At 41.8% G+C, this 13439-nt stretch overlaps 1 protein-coding gene across 1 annotated transcript in view; it reads left to right on the top strand.

Moving 5' to 3' along the window:
• The first annotated feature begins 2485 nt into the window (after positions 1 to 2485).
• LOC124545640 (trichoplein keratin filament-binding protein-like) overlaps positions 2486 to 13439 on the top strand; it is a 110499-nt gene continuing 99545 nt past the window's right edge. Inside the window, exon 1 of the mRNA XM_047124586.1 lies at positions 2486 to 2581. Coding sequence (XP_046980542.1) covers positions 2486 to 2581 — 96 coding nt within the window. The remainder of the gene's footprint in view (positions 2582 to 13439) is intronic.

Raw genomic sequence — 13439 nt, 5'->3', positions numbered from 1 at the left:
ACGAAATAAGCATCAAACGAATAAGCTACGAAGAACGAAACTCGCCTAGCTTGAAGGGGGAAACCAGATGGCGCTATGGCTCCCCGCTAGATGGCGCTGCCATAGGTCAAACGGATATCAACTGCGTTGTTTTTTTAAACAGGAACCCCTCATCTTTTATTACATATCCGTGTAATACGTAAAGAAATATGAATGTTTTAGTTGGACCACTTTTTCCGCCTTGTGATAGATGGCGCTGTAATAGTCACAAACGTGTAAGTACGTGGTATTACGTAACATTCCGCCAGTGCGGACGGTATTTGCTTCGTGATACATTACCCATGTTAAAATGTACCGTTTACCAATTGCAGAAAAGGTCGATATCGTGTTGATGTATGGCTATTGTGATCAAAATGCCCAACGGGCGTGTGCTATGTATGCTGCTCGGCATCCTGGACGACATCATCCAAGTGTCCTGACCGTTCGCCGGATAGTTACGTTATTTAAGGGAACAGGAAGTGTTAAGCCACGTGTGAAACGTCAACCACGACCTGCAACAAATGATGATGCCCAAGTAGGTGTTTTAGCTGCTGTCGCGGCTAATCCGCACATCAGTAGCAAACAAGTTGCGCGGGAATCGGGTATCTCAAAAACGTCGGTGTTGAGAATGCTACATCAACATCGATTGCACCTGTACCATATTTGTATGCACCAGGAATTGCATGGCGACGACTTTGAACGTCGTGTACAGTTCTGCCACTGGGCACAAGAGAAATCACGGGACGATGGCAGATATTTTGCCCGCGTTCTGTTTAGCGACGAAGCGTTATTTACCAACAGCGGTAACGTAAACCGGCGTAACATGCACTATTGGGCAACGGAAATTCACAATGGCTGCGACAAGTGGAATATCAGCGACCTTGGGGGGTTAATGTATCGTGCGGCATTATGGGAGCAAGGATAATTAGCCCCCATTTTATCGATAGCAGTCTAAATGGTGCAATGTATGCTGATTTCCTACGTAATGTGCTACCGATGTTACTACAAGATGTTTCACTGCATGACAGAATGACGATGTACTTCCAACATGATGGATGCCCGGCACATAGCTCGTGTGCGGTTGAAGCGGTATTGAATAGCATATTTCATGACAGGTGGATTGGTCGTCGAAGCACCATATCATGTCCCGCACGTTCACCGAATCTGACGTCCCCGGATTTCTTTCTGTGGGGAAAGTTGAAGGATATTTGCTATCGTGATCCACCAACAACGCCTGACTACGTGCGTCGGTGCATTGTCAATGCATGTGCGAACATTACGGAAGGCGAACTACTCGCTGTTGAGAGAAATGTCGTTACACGTATTGCCATATGCATTGAGGTTGACGGACATCATTTTGAGCATTTATTGTATTAATGTGGTATTTACAGGTAATCACTCGGTAAAAGCATGCGTTCTCAGAAACGATAAGTTCACAAAGGTGCATGTATCACATTGGAACAACCGAAATAAAATGTTCAAACGTACCTACGTTCTGTATTTTAATTTAAAAAACCTACCTGTTACCAACTGTTCGTCTAAAATTGTGAACCATATGTTTGTGACTATTACACAGCGCCATTTATCACAAATCGGAAAAAGTGGTTAAAACTAAAACATTCATATTTCTTTACGTACTACACGAATATGTAATAAAAAATGGGGTTTCCTATTTTAAAAAAAAAGCAGTTGATATCCGTTTGACCTATGGCAGCGCCATATAGCGGGCCAATCATAGCGCGATCTGGTTTCCCCCTTCAAGCTAGAGGAGTTTCGTTCTTTGGAGTTTTTTCGTTTGATGCTTATTTCGTCAGATATTTGGCCCGTCACGATCAATGGACCACCCTGTATAACATTACATACGTTGACTTGTCCTGCCTAACAGTTCGACCTTTGTACAGAATTTAACAGTACGAAATGAAAATTAAATCAAATCAGATCGCTGACGAATGCTTACACACGCATTCAAGCCTTCACACGTTTGAGCGCTAGCACAAGCATGCATAACGGAAATCATGCTTGCGCAAATTTTTCCTACACGCGCTCAAGCACTCTTGTTCATGCATACTTGTGAAGCACTCAGTTAAGTGAGTGGCCGCTTAAGGAGAAAAAAAAAAAAAAAAAAAAAAAACACACAACGCTGCCGTGGCAACGTCAATATAAACAGCTGTTGGCAACGTCAACATACGGAGCTGCGTGCATCGACTTGAGCTGTTGCTCTTAATTTCGATTCTTTTTCGAATTGTTTACGGCAGTTTACTTCCAACGTGTGTATCGGAAACGTCAAGATAAATACATTTCCAGTTCGATTCCGGTGTTAGAGTACGAAAGACGAGTGCTGGCTTAGGTCGAGCATCTTGCTGTAACCTTTACAGTGCATTCCACGCTTTCGGCGGTAGAGTGCCACAGTCTTCTCGTGACATTCAAGTTGCAGTTCATCACAGAGGAGTAACGCACCTCTGCTGCCATGGACGCTGGAGACACCTCTGCCATGGACGCCGGAGACTTTCACGCAAGAGCAGGAGACTGTTCTACGGAACACTTAGAATCTGCCAAGACATTGGTAAGTGTCTAATTTGGAACCAGTGGCGTACATACGTATTCCATGTAGCAATGTTGTCAGCGCTCCTCATGAGATATGGAGATATGGTCATAGACCAGCACGCAGACGATGTGTTCTGGACGTAAGAGACGAAACCATACTGTCATCTTCTTATCTCAATATAGGTACGAAATCGTATTCGAGAAAGAAAACTGTGCTATTAGATCCTAACCTAAACAAAGCCTTGGAAATCGCTACATATTCGGGAGAAACAGCCAAATATTTGTGACAGCTAAGACTGTAAATTTCATTGTTGCTGCTTTCAGTTGCAGCAATTTTACTTGGACTGTTAGGTACCAACCCAGCCACAATCTTGGAAATCTGACATATGCGGGAAAAATAGGTAAATATTTGTGACATTCAAGATTACAAGTTTCACTGCTGCTTGTAGAAATTCATTCCTTATTGTCGTCTTTCATCGGTGACGTGAAACCATTGTCCGGCAAAAATTTACTCACGGCGGCGGCGGCCGTAGTGTGCTGACGTTGGCAACGTCCGTTGAATTCTAGGAATTCACGACGACCAATCGCGACACAGATGCAGGCAGAAAATCAGGTTTCAGCCGGTAGTTGGAAATTTATCTCCACAATACACATACTTATTTGGTAACATCGATCGGGAATTCTAGTTCCACGACGAAGGACAAACACTTGTAGCTGGTTTCAATTCAGAACTTCTCTAGTGAGCAAATTGTAATACGTATGTCTTTCACGCAAGTACTGGGAGCTCGTGATATTGTTTAACCGATGGGAAAACCTCTCGTAAACTGCTTGACTGAAGTGTTCACAAATTTCATGTCTTGGGTAGAATTTTTAGGATAAATTCTAGTGACCGATTCCACTCGTCGGGTTTGACCAATGACGTCGTACCTAAGGCAAAGATGTTGCATAGAGGCAATCTTTGAAGGGAACGGATCATACTCGTAAACAAACGAATATAACATGCGATAAAATTATACTCACATTTAACGCCCTCATTATTTACTCACGATTTACATGTAAACGAGTTGAAGATAACCGAAATAAATAAGAACAGGAGCGTCAAAAATTTGTGTCTAGTTAGAATTATTATCGTAATTTATGCGAGTAGAGGGGCACAGAGAACCATTAAACTATGTTACAGTATAGTGCATTATAAACTCGCACTTTATTTCCACAAACACTGCACTTGCAAAATTCTGCAATAATGCCCAATGATTACAAAAATATTATAGTGTACGGTAAGCCATTTCATCAAGGAGAATTTTATAGTTTTACATTCGTTGGATTCGCCAACACACAAACAAACATTTGCATTCCAACCTAACCAAGACGTTGGGCTACTCTACAGATCGGTCTTTCACCACAGCCAGGTTTTTAGCTTTCGTATTCGTTGGCTTTGTCAACTAACAACCAAACCGTTTCATTCTAACCTAACGTAGGCCTCTGGTTATGGTACAGATTAGTCTGACACCACAACCAGATTTTTTGTTTTCATATTCGTTGGCTTCGCCAACTCACAATCAAACTGTTGCATTCCAACCTAACCTAGACCTCTGGCTACGCTATAGATCAGTCTGTCACTACAATGAGGTTTTTGCTTTAACATTCGTTCGCTTCGCCAACTAACAACGAAACTGTTGGATTTCAACCTAACCTAGACGTCTGACTACGCTACAGATCAGTCTGTTATCACCACCAGGTTTTTTGTTCTCGTATTTGTTGGCTTCGCCAAGTCACAACCAAACTGTTCCATTCCAATTTAACCTAGACCTCTGTCTAGGCTATATATCAGTCTGTCATCCAACCAGATTTTCTCTGCCAATTCCAGCTGTGGTCTTATGTTCCAGACTAACAACACCACAGGAAATCACGATATATTCGAAAATATAGCCGAAAATAGCTTAACCATACTTCTGGAAATCGCGACCTGTTACTAGAGTAATAGTCGAGTATTTGTAACAACAAAGCATATAAAAGTCATTGATCCATTCCGAGGAATTTAACATCAGATCACTAACCCTCCTAAATTTATGATTGCAGCTAGTAGAAATTCGTGGTTCCCGCCAACGTTTCGAGCAGTTCACTTGTCAATATAAATTAAAATAGGACATTTTGTATGTGACATACCACTGGAAACCTTTAAACTAACTAGTGAATAAACTATAAATTGTGAGTTCCTTTGAATAAAATATGGAGTAGTAAAATTTACGATGGTTTAGTGACAATGTAACAATGTCCTTCCCTTTAATTTTCTGGGATTACGTTCTGTTGTTATGTCCAATCATACGATACCCTCGGAAATTTCTAATAGGAAACCACGACATATTCTGAATGAAACAGCCATATATTTTTCTCAAACAAGAGCCCAATGCCATTGCCATTGCTTCATCCGCATCAGTTTAAGATCTCGTCTTATATCCCAGACTAACCACATCTTTGACGAAAAATAAGCAGAACCAGAACTATATATGTAGCCATAGATCTACTTATTTGTATACTGTATGTATGTTCATTTGTGCGCGCGCGCGACGAAATAGTCACGTTAACGTTGGCTAAATAGATCACGTCTGCTATTCCCACGGCAACTGGCTAACTAGATCACTTGTCCTGTGTTACACTGCATAACAAAAGCACATCGTACAGTGCAATTTCAATTTTACAGTTTCCGAAGCTGTCGTGCCGTATTTGGTGGATTTCGTATTTATGGCTCAAATGGCTCTGAGCACTCTGGGACTTTGCATCTGAGGTCATCAGTCCCCTAGAACTTAGAACTACTTAAACCTGACTAACCTAAGGCTATAGATCCTGCCCGGGGCAGGATTCGAACCTGTGACCGTAGCGGTCGCGCGGTTCCAGACTGAAGTGCCTAGAACCGTTCGGCCACACTGGCCGGCTTCGTATTTATACTGGCTCATTTCCCAAATTTGTAGTTCTAGTGCTACATCGCATTAAAGATCTATCCAAGGGCCGTCCTTCTCTTCTCTATTTATTGTGCTACAGTGCCTGAAAGTGCAATACCGATATAAAAAATTAATATCAGGCGTCACACGCATTAACTCCAAGTCGGTAAGCAGAGTGCCTACAATGTTTTACAGTCAGACACGTTATATTTGCCACAAAAATGATGTCTTTAATGTAGAAAGGTCGAACGGACTGCCCGTGTGGAAATCGTCTCTGGAAATCTAACTACACAGGATCACGAGAGTAATCTTGTCTGTTTTCCATCAATAAAATCAGTATTACGATTCATGCTATATAGTTGTGTGTAGTTTTGTCGCGATACAGAAGTAATTGTTTTTCGTAACCCGGGAGACATTAAGAAAAAATAGCGAAACGTTTGTAACAAAACGCTGGAAATTCATTCCAAGATATCAATACTCTTTGAAAACCTAACTATATAGAATGAGAGCAGTAGTGTTGTGTACGTCGCCTGTTTCCGGTTTACTTGTTGGATAACGGTATAGTGGAGTGTATAATAGATATAGCATGCTTCGTCTAAGTGGTTTACTGTGTTGGAACGTCACATGAGGATAACACAGTAGAAATTAATGTTACTGACTTATGGTCTTTGTTCAATACATTTCCGAGACGTCACCACGTGAACAAAGTACAAAATGTCACGTGGGGTTTATGACTGAATTGAGGAGTTGCTAGCATATTCCATGTTGTTGTTAATTCTCACGTCACTGCATGGCGTTAGATACATGTACCTATTATGTTAGTGCTGTGTGTGAAACAGTTCCGCACTGCCGTCATTGTGAATAGAATAGAGAGTGTAAAATTAGATTTGTGGTTGGGTTGGGGAGTTAGTAGCAAATAGATTGTTGTTCTTCACATAGCGGGAAGTTTGAGCTGAAAAGTAATTACATCCGTTCCTTTAGGCGCATTTCCTACAGATCTGTGTAGTTCTGTCTGGGTGATACTTTAAAACATGGATTAGGAGTACTGCATATTGTTAAATTATCGTCGCAGTTATATGTTTTGTAAACTTTCACATTAATGATCTGCGAAAGGGACGTGTGCCTTCATGTAGTCCTATTGTCCCAAAACGTCTGAGAATAACTTCGTGGCGGTACAGCTCCGAGTGAGAGCGGGTGGACAAGGGGCCGCCCCGGTAGTAGATGACATCTGGCACACAGCACAGTGTGATGCCTTACAGTTCTTAAGTCTGAAAAAATGTAGTCAGCTGTGGTAGCGGTACACTATCTACACAGTACAATAAATTACAAACAACTGACAGCAACGTAACAGTTGTTGTGGTGGTGACTGGTCCAGAGCAGTAGGTATAAACATCCTCTCTGTAACAGTGCACTGTGTGCTAAGGGCAGTTTGGCGATAGCGGTGGAGTGTGGTCTCACGTTGTGCAGACGAGATGCCTTACGGAGAATGTTGGTGCCACTTTACAGCAGTCCGGAGGGGCGGTGCCTGCAGAAGCCCAGCCCAGCCCAGTGCTGCCCGGTGTGGTATTTGTGTAAATTATATGCAAGTGCGTCCATTTCCCATTCCTGTCTACATGTACATCTACGTGATTACTCTGTTATTCAGAATAAAGTGCCTGGCAGAGGGTTCAATGAACCACCTTCCAGCTGTCTCTCTACCGTTCCACTCTCATACGGCACGTGGGAAAAACGAGCACTTAAATTTTTCTGTGCGAGCCCTGATTTCTCTTATTTTATCCTAATGATAATTTCTCACTATGTAGGTGGGTGCCAACAGAATGTTTTCGCAACTGGTGATTGAAATTTCATGAGAAGATCCCGTCGCAACGAAAAACGCCTTTGTTTTAATGATTGCCACTCCAATTCACGTATCATATATGTGGTACTATCTCCCCTATTTGGCGATAATACAAAACGAGCTGCCCTTATTTGTACTTTTTCGATATCATCCGTCAGTCCCACCTGATGCGGATCCCACACCGCACAGCGACACTCCAAAATAGGGCGGACATGCGTGGTGTAAGCAGTCTATTTAGTAGAGCTGTTACACCTTCTAAGTGTTCTGCCAATGAACCGCAGTCTTTGATTTGCTCTGCCCACAACATTATCTATGTAATCGTTCCAATTTAGGTTATCTGTAATTGTAATCCCTAAGTATTTAGTTGAATTTCCAGCCTTCAGATTTGTGTGACTTATCGCGTAATCGAAATCTAGCTGATTTCTTTTAGTACTCATGTGAATAACTCCACACTTTTCCTTATTCAGGGTCAATTGCCACTTTTCGCACCATACAGATATCTTATCTGAATCATTTTGCAATTCGTTTTGATAATCTGATAACTTTAGAAGACGGTAAATGACAGCATCATCTGCAAACAATCTAAGACGGCTACTCAGATTGTCTCTTATGTCGTTAATGTAGATCAGGAACAATAGAGGGCCTATAACACTTCCTTGGGGAACCGTGGATATTACTTCTGTTTTACTCGATGACTTTCCGTCTATTACTACGAACTGTGACCTTTCTGACAGGAAATCACGAATCCAGTCGCACAAGTAAGGCGATACTCCGGTGGCACGCAGTTTGGTTAGAAGACGCTTCTGGGGAACGGTGTCGAAAGCCTTCTGGAAATCTAAAAATATGGAATCAATTTGACACCCTCTGTCGATAGCACGATAGTCGTATGAGACTGGGCAGTGACGAGTGTTCGCCAACCAGTACTAGTAAACAGCACAGTTTTAAGATCTGGAAAGGTGGTCTACTGCAAACAACAAGAGAGTATTCAAGCATTTTAAACATAGACTAAGTGAATTTCTCACTATTCTAAATTCAGGATGAGTTTATTTTTTTACTATTCTCTCCCAGCAATTGTAGTGGTTGGTTAAACATAATGCAAGTGCACTTAATCTTAGGACATGTCAGATCCAAAGATAGGGTGACAATTGCCTAAACTGTGACGGTAATGGGTGGGGGGGGGGGGGGGGGAAGAGAATCGTTTACGCCTGTGAACTTACGATAAATAGTATGCAGGAATTCCAGAAATGGCCTCACTGTTTTAAAAAATACCGATAAGCCTCCCAGTGAATTATAGTCTGCAGAAAATACGTTAACTGGGTTTTCATGTCTCTGAAAATAGGTCAGGAGAGTGGATACTACCTGCAGGATGAAAGACATCTTCAGGCTCAGTTTGACAAGCTTTGTCTAATAGACAGGCCTGGAACTGCATGGGAAACAAACAAACACCTTTTGTCCAAGATCTGACATGTCTGGAGACTCCCCAGACTTCGATGGGATACGAACCTGACTGTCGCCCATCATACGGCCCGACAACCAGGGCTGATGCTCTGGGGTGCCATTCCTTTTCATAGCTGGACCCCTTTGGTTGTCACCTGCGGTACACTTACGGCACAGCGGTATGTCAACGATATTCTACGCCCGTTCTGTTGTCCTTGAGGACAAACTATCCCGGGCTAAGATTTCAGCAAGATAATGCACTCCCACATACGGCAAGAATTTCTACTGCTTGTCTTTGTGCTTGCAAAATCGTACGTTGGCCAGCAAGGTCACCGGATCTCTCACCAACTGAGAACGTTTGGAGCATTGTGGGTAGCGTCCTCCAACCATCTCACGATTTTGACGATGTAATGCGCCAACCGAGCAGAATTCCTCTGGAGGACGTCCACACAACTCCATCGATCACTGATCTATATATATGCAAACGGAAGCTGCAAATAAAAATTTGTGTTAAAGCATCTGCAATGCTGTTCTAGTTTAGGCAGAGTACCAAGTGGGCTCAGGTGTGAATGGGAATTTGGATTGAGGCGTGCTAGGCTAGTTCGTGGAGTTGTACAGAGCCTCCGTACTAGGGTGGCCAAGTGGTTACATTTGCCAAGTGAGCAGGAGACCTGGGTTCGAATCCCGACCTAGGTAAAAATTTTCATTCGTTGCTTCAGTCCCCATATACATCACAGATGGCTGAGACTTGCCCAAAACTGGTACAGGTTGAAGGGAGGGGTGTATACCTTGCCCATTGTTTCAGAACAGCAGACTTGGACCTACAGGAGAAACAAACCTCCTTTGTCGCAGGGGAGAAATTTGATAACAATACAGTCTGGCCTCATGTTCTAGGTCATCCATCTTGGATTCTGACATCACAGAGCTGCACCAGTATTCCAGGTCAGCCATGCTTCTATCAACATGACAATGAGGCATCTTGAATTTTTCAGTTTTCTGCTAATTTATATTTAGGATAACTGTCCTACTTACACAGCGACGTCACAGAAGTGGGGAAAAAACGCACTAGCGCAATTGGGCTATTGTTTGAATTTCCAGCCAATTTTCGATTTTATTGCCATTTTGTAAAAATTTTGCATCAAATTTTGAATTTACTGTTATTTTATACATAAAACAATTGGCCTTTGTAAGAATTCTGGCAACAGTGCATCACAACGTAGGGGGTGGGCACGAAATCTGGCAAAATTGCATGCTGAGCTACTTCTCTCCCAATCTAGCTACGTCTGTCCATCTTCTCCTGCCCCTCTCTCTGTCCATCTGCTGCTCCTTTCTCTCCCTGTCCACCTGCTCGTCCCCCATCTTTTTTTTCATGTCCTCCTCCCCTGTCTGTCCATCTCCTTCTCCTCCTCTAGCTCCCCCTACACTTTCTGTCTTCTCTTCAGGCCCTCTAAGTCTATCTTCGACTCCGCCCTCTCCTTTCCCTCATTTGGTTCTTACCTCCACAGTATTTCTTTCCAAATAGTAAGTAATATTTGAACCAAGTTTGGCTGTAAGTTGATCCAGGGGTTTAGAAGGAACTTATTACCCACAACTTTACCGGAATATGTACATATACGTTTCACATGTATCGTATTTCACACATATTTATACACAATTTCTACACCTGTATCTCTAGCGAACGTCTCCCTGCAGTTTCATTTTCAAGCAGCGCAGTGTTTATGACGCTGTGTGTCTTGAACGATGTGTCGTACAATAATATATTTTTGCAGATACATTCAATGGCATATGTGACTGTGTCTGTAAAATGGGTTGCAACAACAGTTATTAGTAGAGAAGTAATAAATTTAAAGATAATGTCTGATGTGGCAGTTGTACTGCATGGACAGCGAAAATGTAGTGAACGATAAGCATTTTTGCTTTCATCATTTCGTGGTAGGTGTGAGCCAAAAAAAGTCTTGTTAAGGTTTGAAATTAGCTGCGATGTTGCTGCAAGTCACTAACTACTACCGTTCTGAGATACTGGATGAATTTATTCTGGCTATTTGCGCGTCGTGAGCTATGCCTCTTTTTGACTCTCAGCCTCCATCCCTTCGACGGGTAGGTAGTTCTTACCTCCATCGTGATTCTTTCCAGACAGTAATTAATTTGTGTACCAAGTTTGGCTGGTATCGATCAAGTGGATTACAAGGATATGTGGACCATACATGCATCCAGTTTTATGATATATATACCGGGTGATCAAAAAGTCAGTATAAATTTGAAAACTGAATAAATCACGGAATAATGTAGATAGAGAGGTACAAATTGACACACATGCTTGGAATGACATAGGGTTTTATTAGAACCAAAAGAATACAAACGTTCAAAAAATGTCCGACAGATGGCGCTTAATCTGATCAGAATAATTAGCATAACAAACTAAGACAAAGCGAAGATGATGTCCTTTACAGGAAATGCTCAATATGTCCACGATCATCCCTCAACATTAGCTGTAGTCGAGGAATAACGTTGTGAACAGCACTGTAAAGCATGTCCGGAGTTGTGGTGAGGCATTGGCGTCGGATGTTGTCCTTCAGCATCCATAGAGATGTCGGTCGATCTCGATACACTTGCGACTTCAGGTAACCCCAAAGCCAATAATCGCACGGACTGAGGTCTGGGGACCTGGGAGGCCAAGCATGACGAAAGTGTCGGCTGAGCACACGATCATCACCAAAAGCGCGAGCAAGAGATCTTTCATGCGTCTAGCAATACTTTGTTTCTTTTTTCTGGTTCTAATAAAACCTCATGTCATTCCAAGCATGTGTGTCAATTTTTACCTCTCTATCTACATTATTCCGTGGTTTATTAAGTTTTCAAATTTATACTGACTTTTTGATCACCCTGTATATTATTATTATTATTATTATTATTATTATAACGATTGCTCCCCTTTAGGAGAGCGATTGAACTTGAATTTATAATTTCATCTTCGGATGTTTTTCTTCTTTGCTTCCCAAAACGTCCTTATCCTCTCGGAATGCTCCTTCTTCCGTTCCTCTGTCCATTTTTTACCATGCTGACCCGATGTTCTTTCTCCAAACTTCACACTTGTGATTTATCCCGGCACTCGGTGCGATATTCGAGATTTTTTATGTTGATCTGCTGTAGATCCCTCTGGACTTCTTTCAGCCATTCTGTGCCACATTTACTCCTTGTTATAATATTGAATAATTTCTTTGCTGTTCTGGAGTCTTCCATCCTGTAGATATGTGTATAAAATTTGGCAGGGCGCTGTCTGATTTCATCTGTTACTATGCTGATCTTTCTATAGAGTTCGTTTTGTGGTCTCTTCATCCAAATGCCATTTTTGTTGATTGGACCGTAAATCTTCCTGAGAATTTTTCTTTCCTGCTTTTCTATTTCCTTAATTTTTAAATGACCATCAATCACCGTTGTTTCAGCTGCATAGACTCCTTCTGGAAGAATCACTGTTGTATAGTGCCTTAATTTTGCGTCTGTCGAAATGCACTTCTTGTTGTTATGCGTCCATGTTAGCTTGTAGGCCTTCTGTAGCTTGGTGATTCTTTGTTCATTGGCAATTCGGTTTAATCCTGAGGACTGTATAGTTTCACCGAGGTATTTAAAATGGCAGACTTGTGCAATTTTACTATATTTTGTTATTAAAGAGGATTTATTTTCTGGCTGCCTTTCCATACATTGGGTTTTTTCATAAGATATCTGCAGTCCGGTTTTTTGTGAAATTTCATGTAGTTTTTCCACTGCGTGAATCGCTTGTGTTCTGTTATTGGTGATAATTGCAATATTGTCAGCGAAAGCAAGGCACTTGACTTTAATTCGGATCTATTTCTTGATACCAATTTGGATACCCTTTACGTGAGATTCCCATTCCCTGATTATCTTTTCTAGAACAATATTGAAAAGGATTGGAGATAGTCCGTCCCCCTCTTGGACTCCAGATTTGATTTCGAAGGATTCTGATACTTCGCCCATGAATTTCACTTTGGCCGTTGTTCCTATAAGTGTCTGTTCTGTGATTTTTCGTGTGTTTCGGTCGATCCCAAATTCTTCCATGATTTTAAACAGGGTTCCACTGTCCACTGAATCATATGCTTTCCTGAAGTCGATGAATGTAACTACTGTGTTTCTGCATTTCCTCACTTGTAATATTGTCTTTAAGCACCAGATCTGTTCCGCACATGAGCGTCCTTTTCTGAATCCGGCCTGGTATTCAGCAATTAGTGTATCTGCTTGGGATTCTATCTTGGATGGCAACAATGTCAAAATTAGGGTCTGCATTCGAGATATCCCTGTTACCTTCTGCACAATGAGAAAGACGGCATGGACCCTGCCAAAAAATCCGTCTTTAGTTTCTGCTAGGTTTCGACCTACGACTTCATGCTGACGTTTAGTGGTAACTCCTTGCTGACCATGACCCAACAACCTATCAGCAAATTCTAATATGCAAACAGTTGTTAATGAGGCTCCTGCCCAGATGCCTCCAACTTTATTGTTCCTCGGCCGCTACAAACCCATGTCTTCACAGTTTTTTTTTTTTTTTCCATTCAGTACCTTAAACAACCAGAAATAATTGTTTCCCTGTACTGGTTCATTATCTGAAAACATTCACTTTATGATCTTTATCTGTTGGTGTAAGTTTTCTT

The sequence above is a fragment of the Schistocerca americana genome, chromosome 8 (assembly GCF_021461395.2).
Source record: "Schistocerca americana isolate TAMUIC-IGC-003095 chromosome 8, iqSchAmer2.1, whole genome shotgun sequence".
NCBI lineage: Eukaryota > Metazoa > Arthropoda > Insecta > Orthoptera > Acrididae > Schistocerca > Schistocerca americana.
Note: the sequence above shows the minus strand (reverse complement) of the source record. Positions and strands in the feature narration are given on the sequence as shown.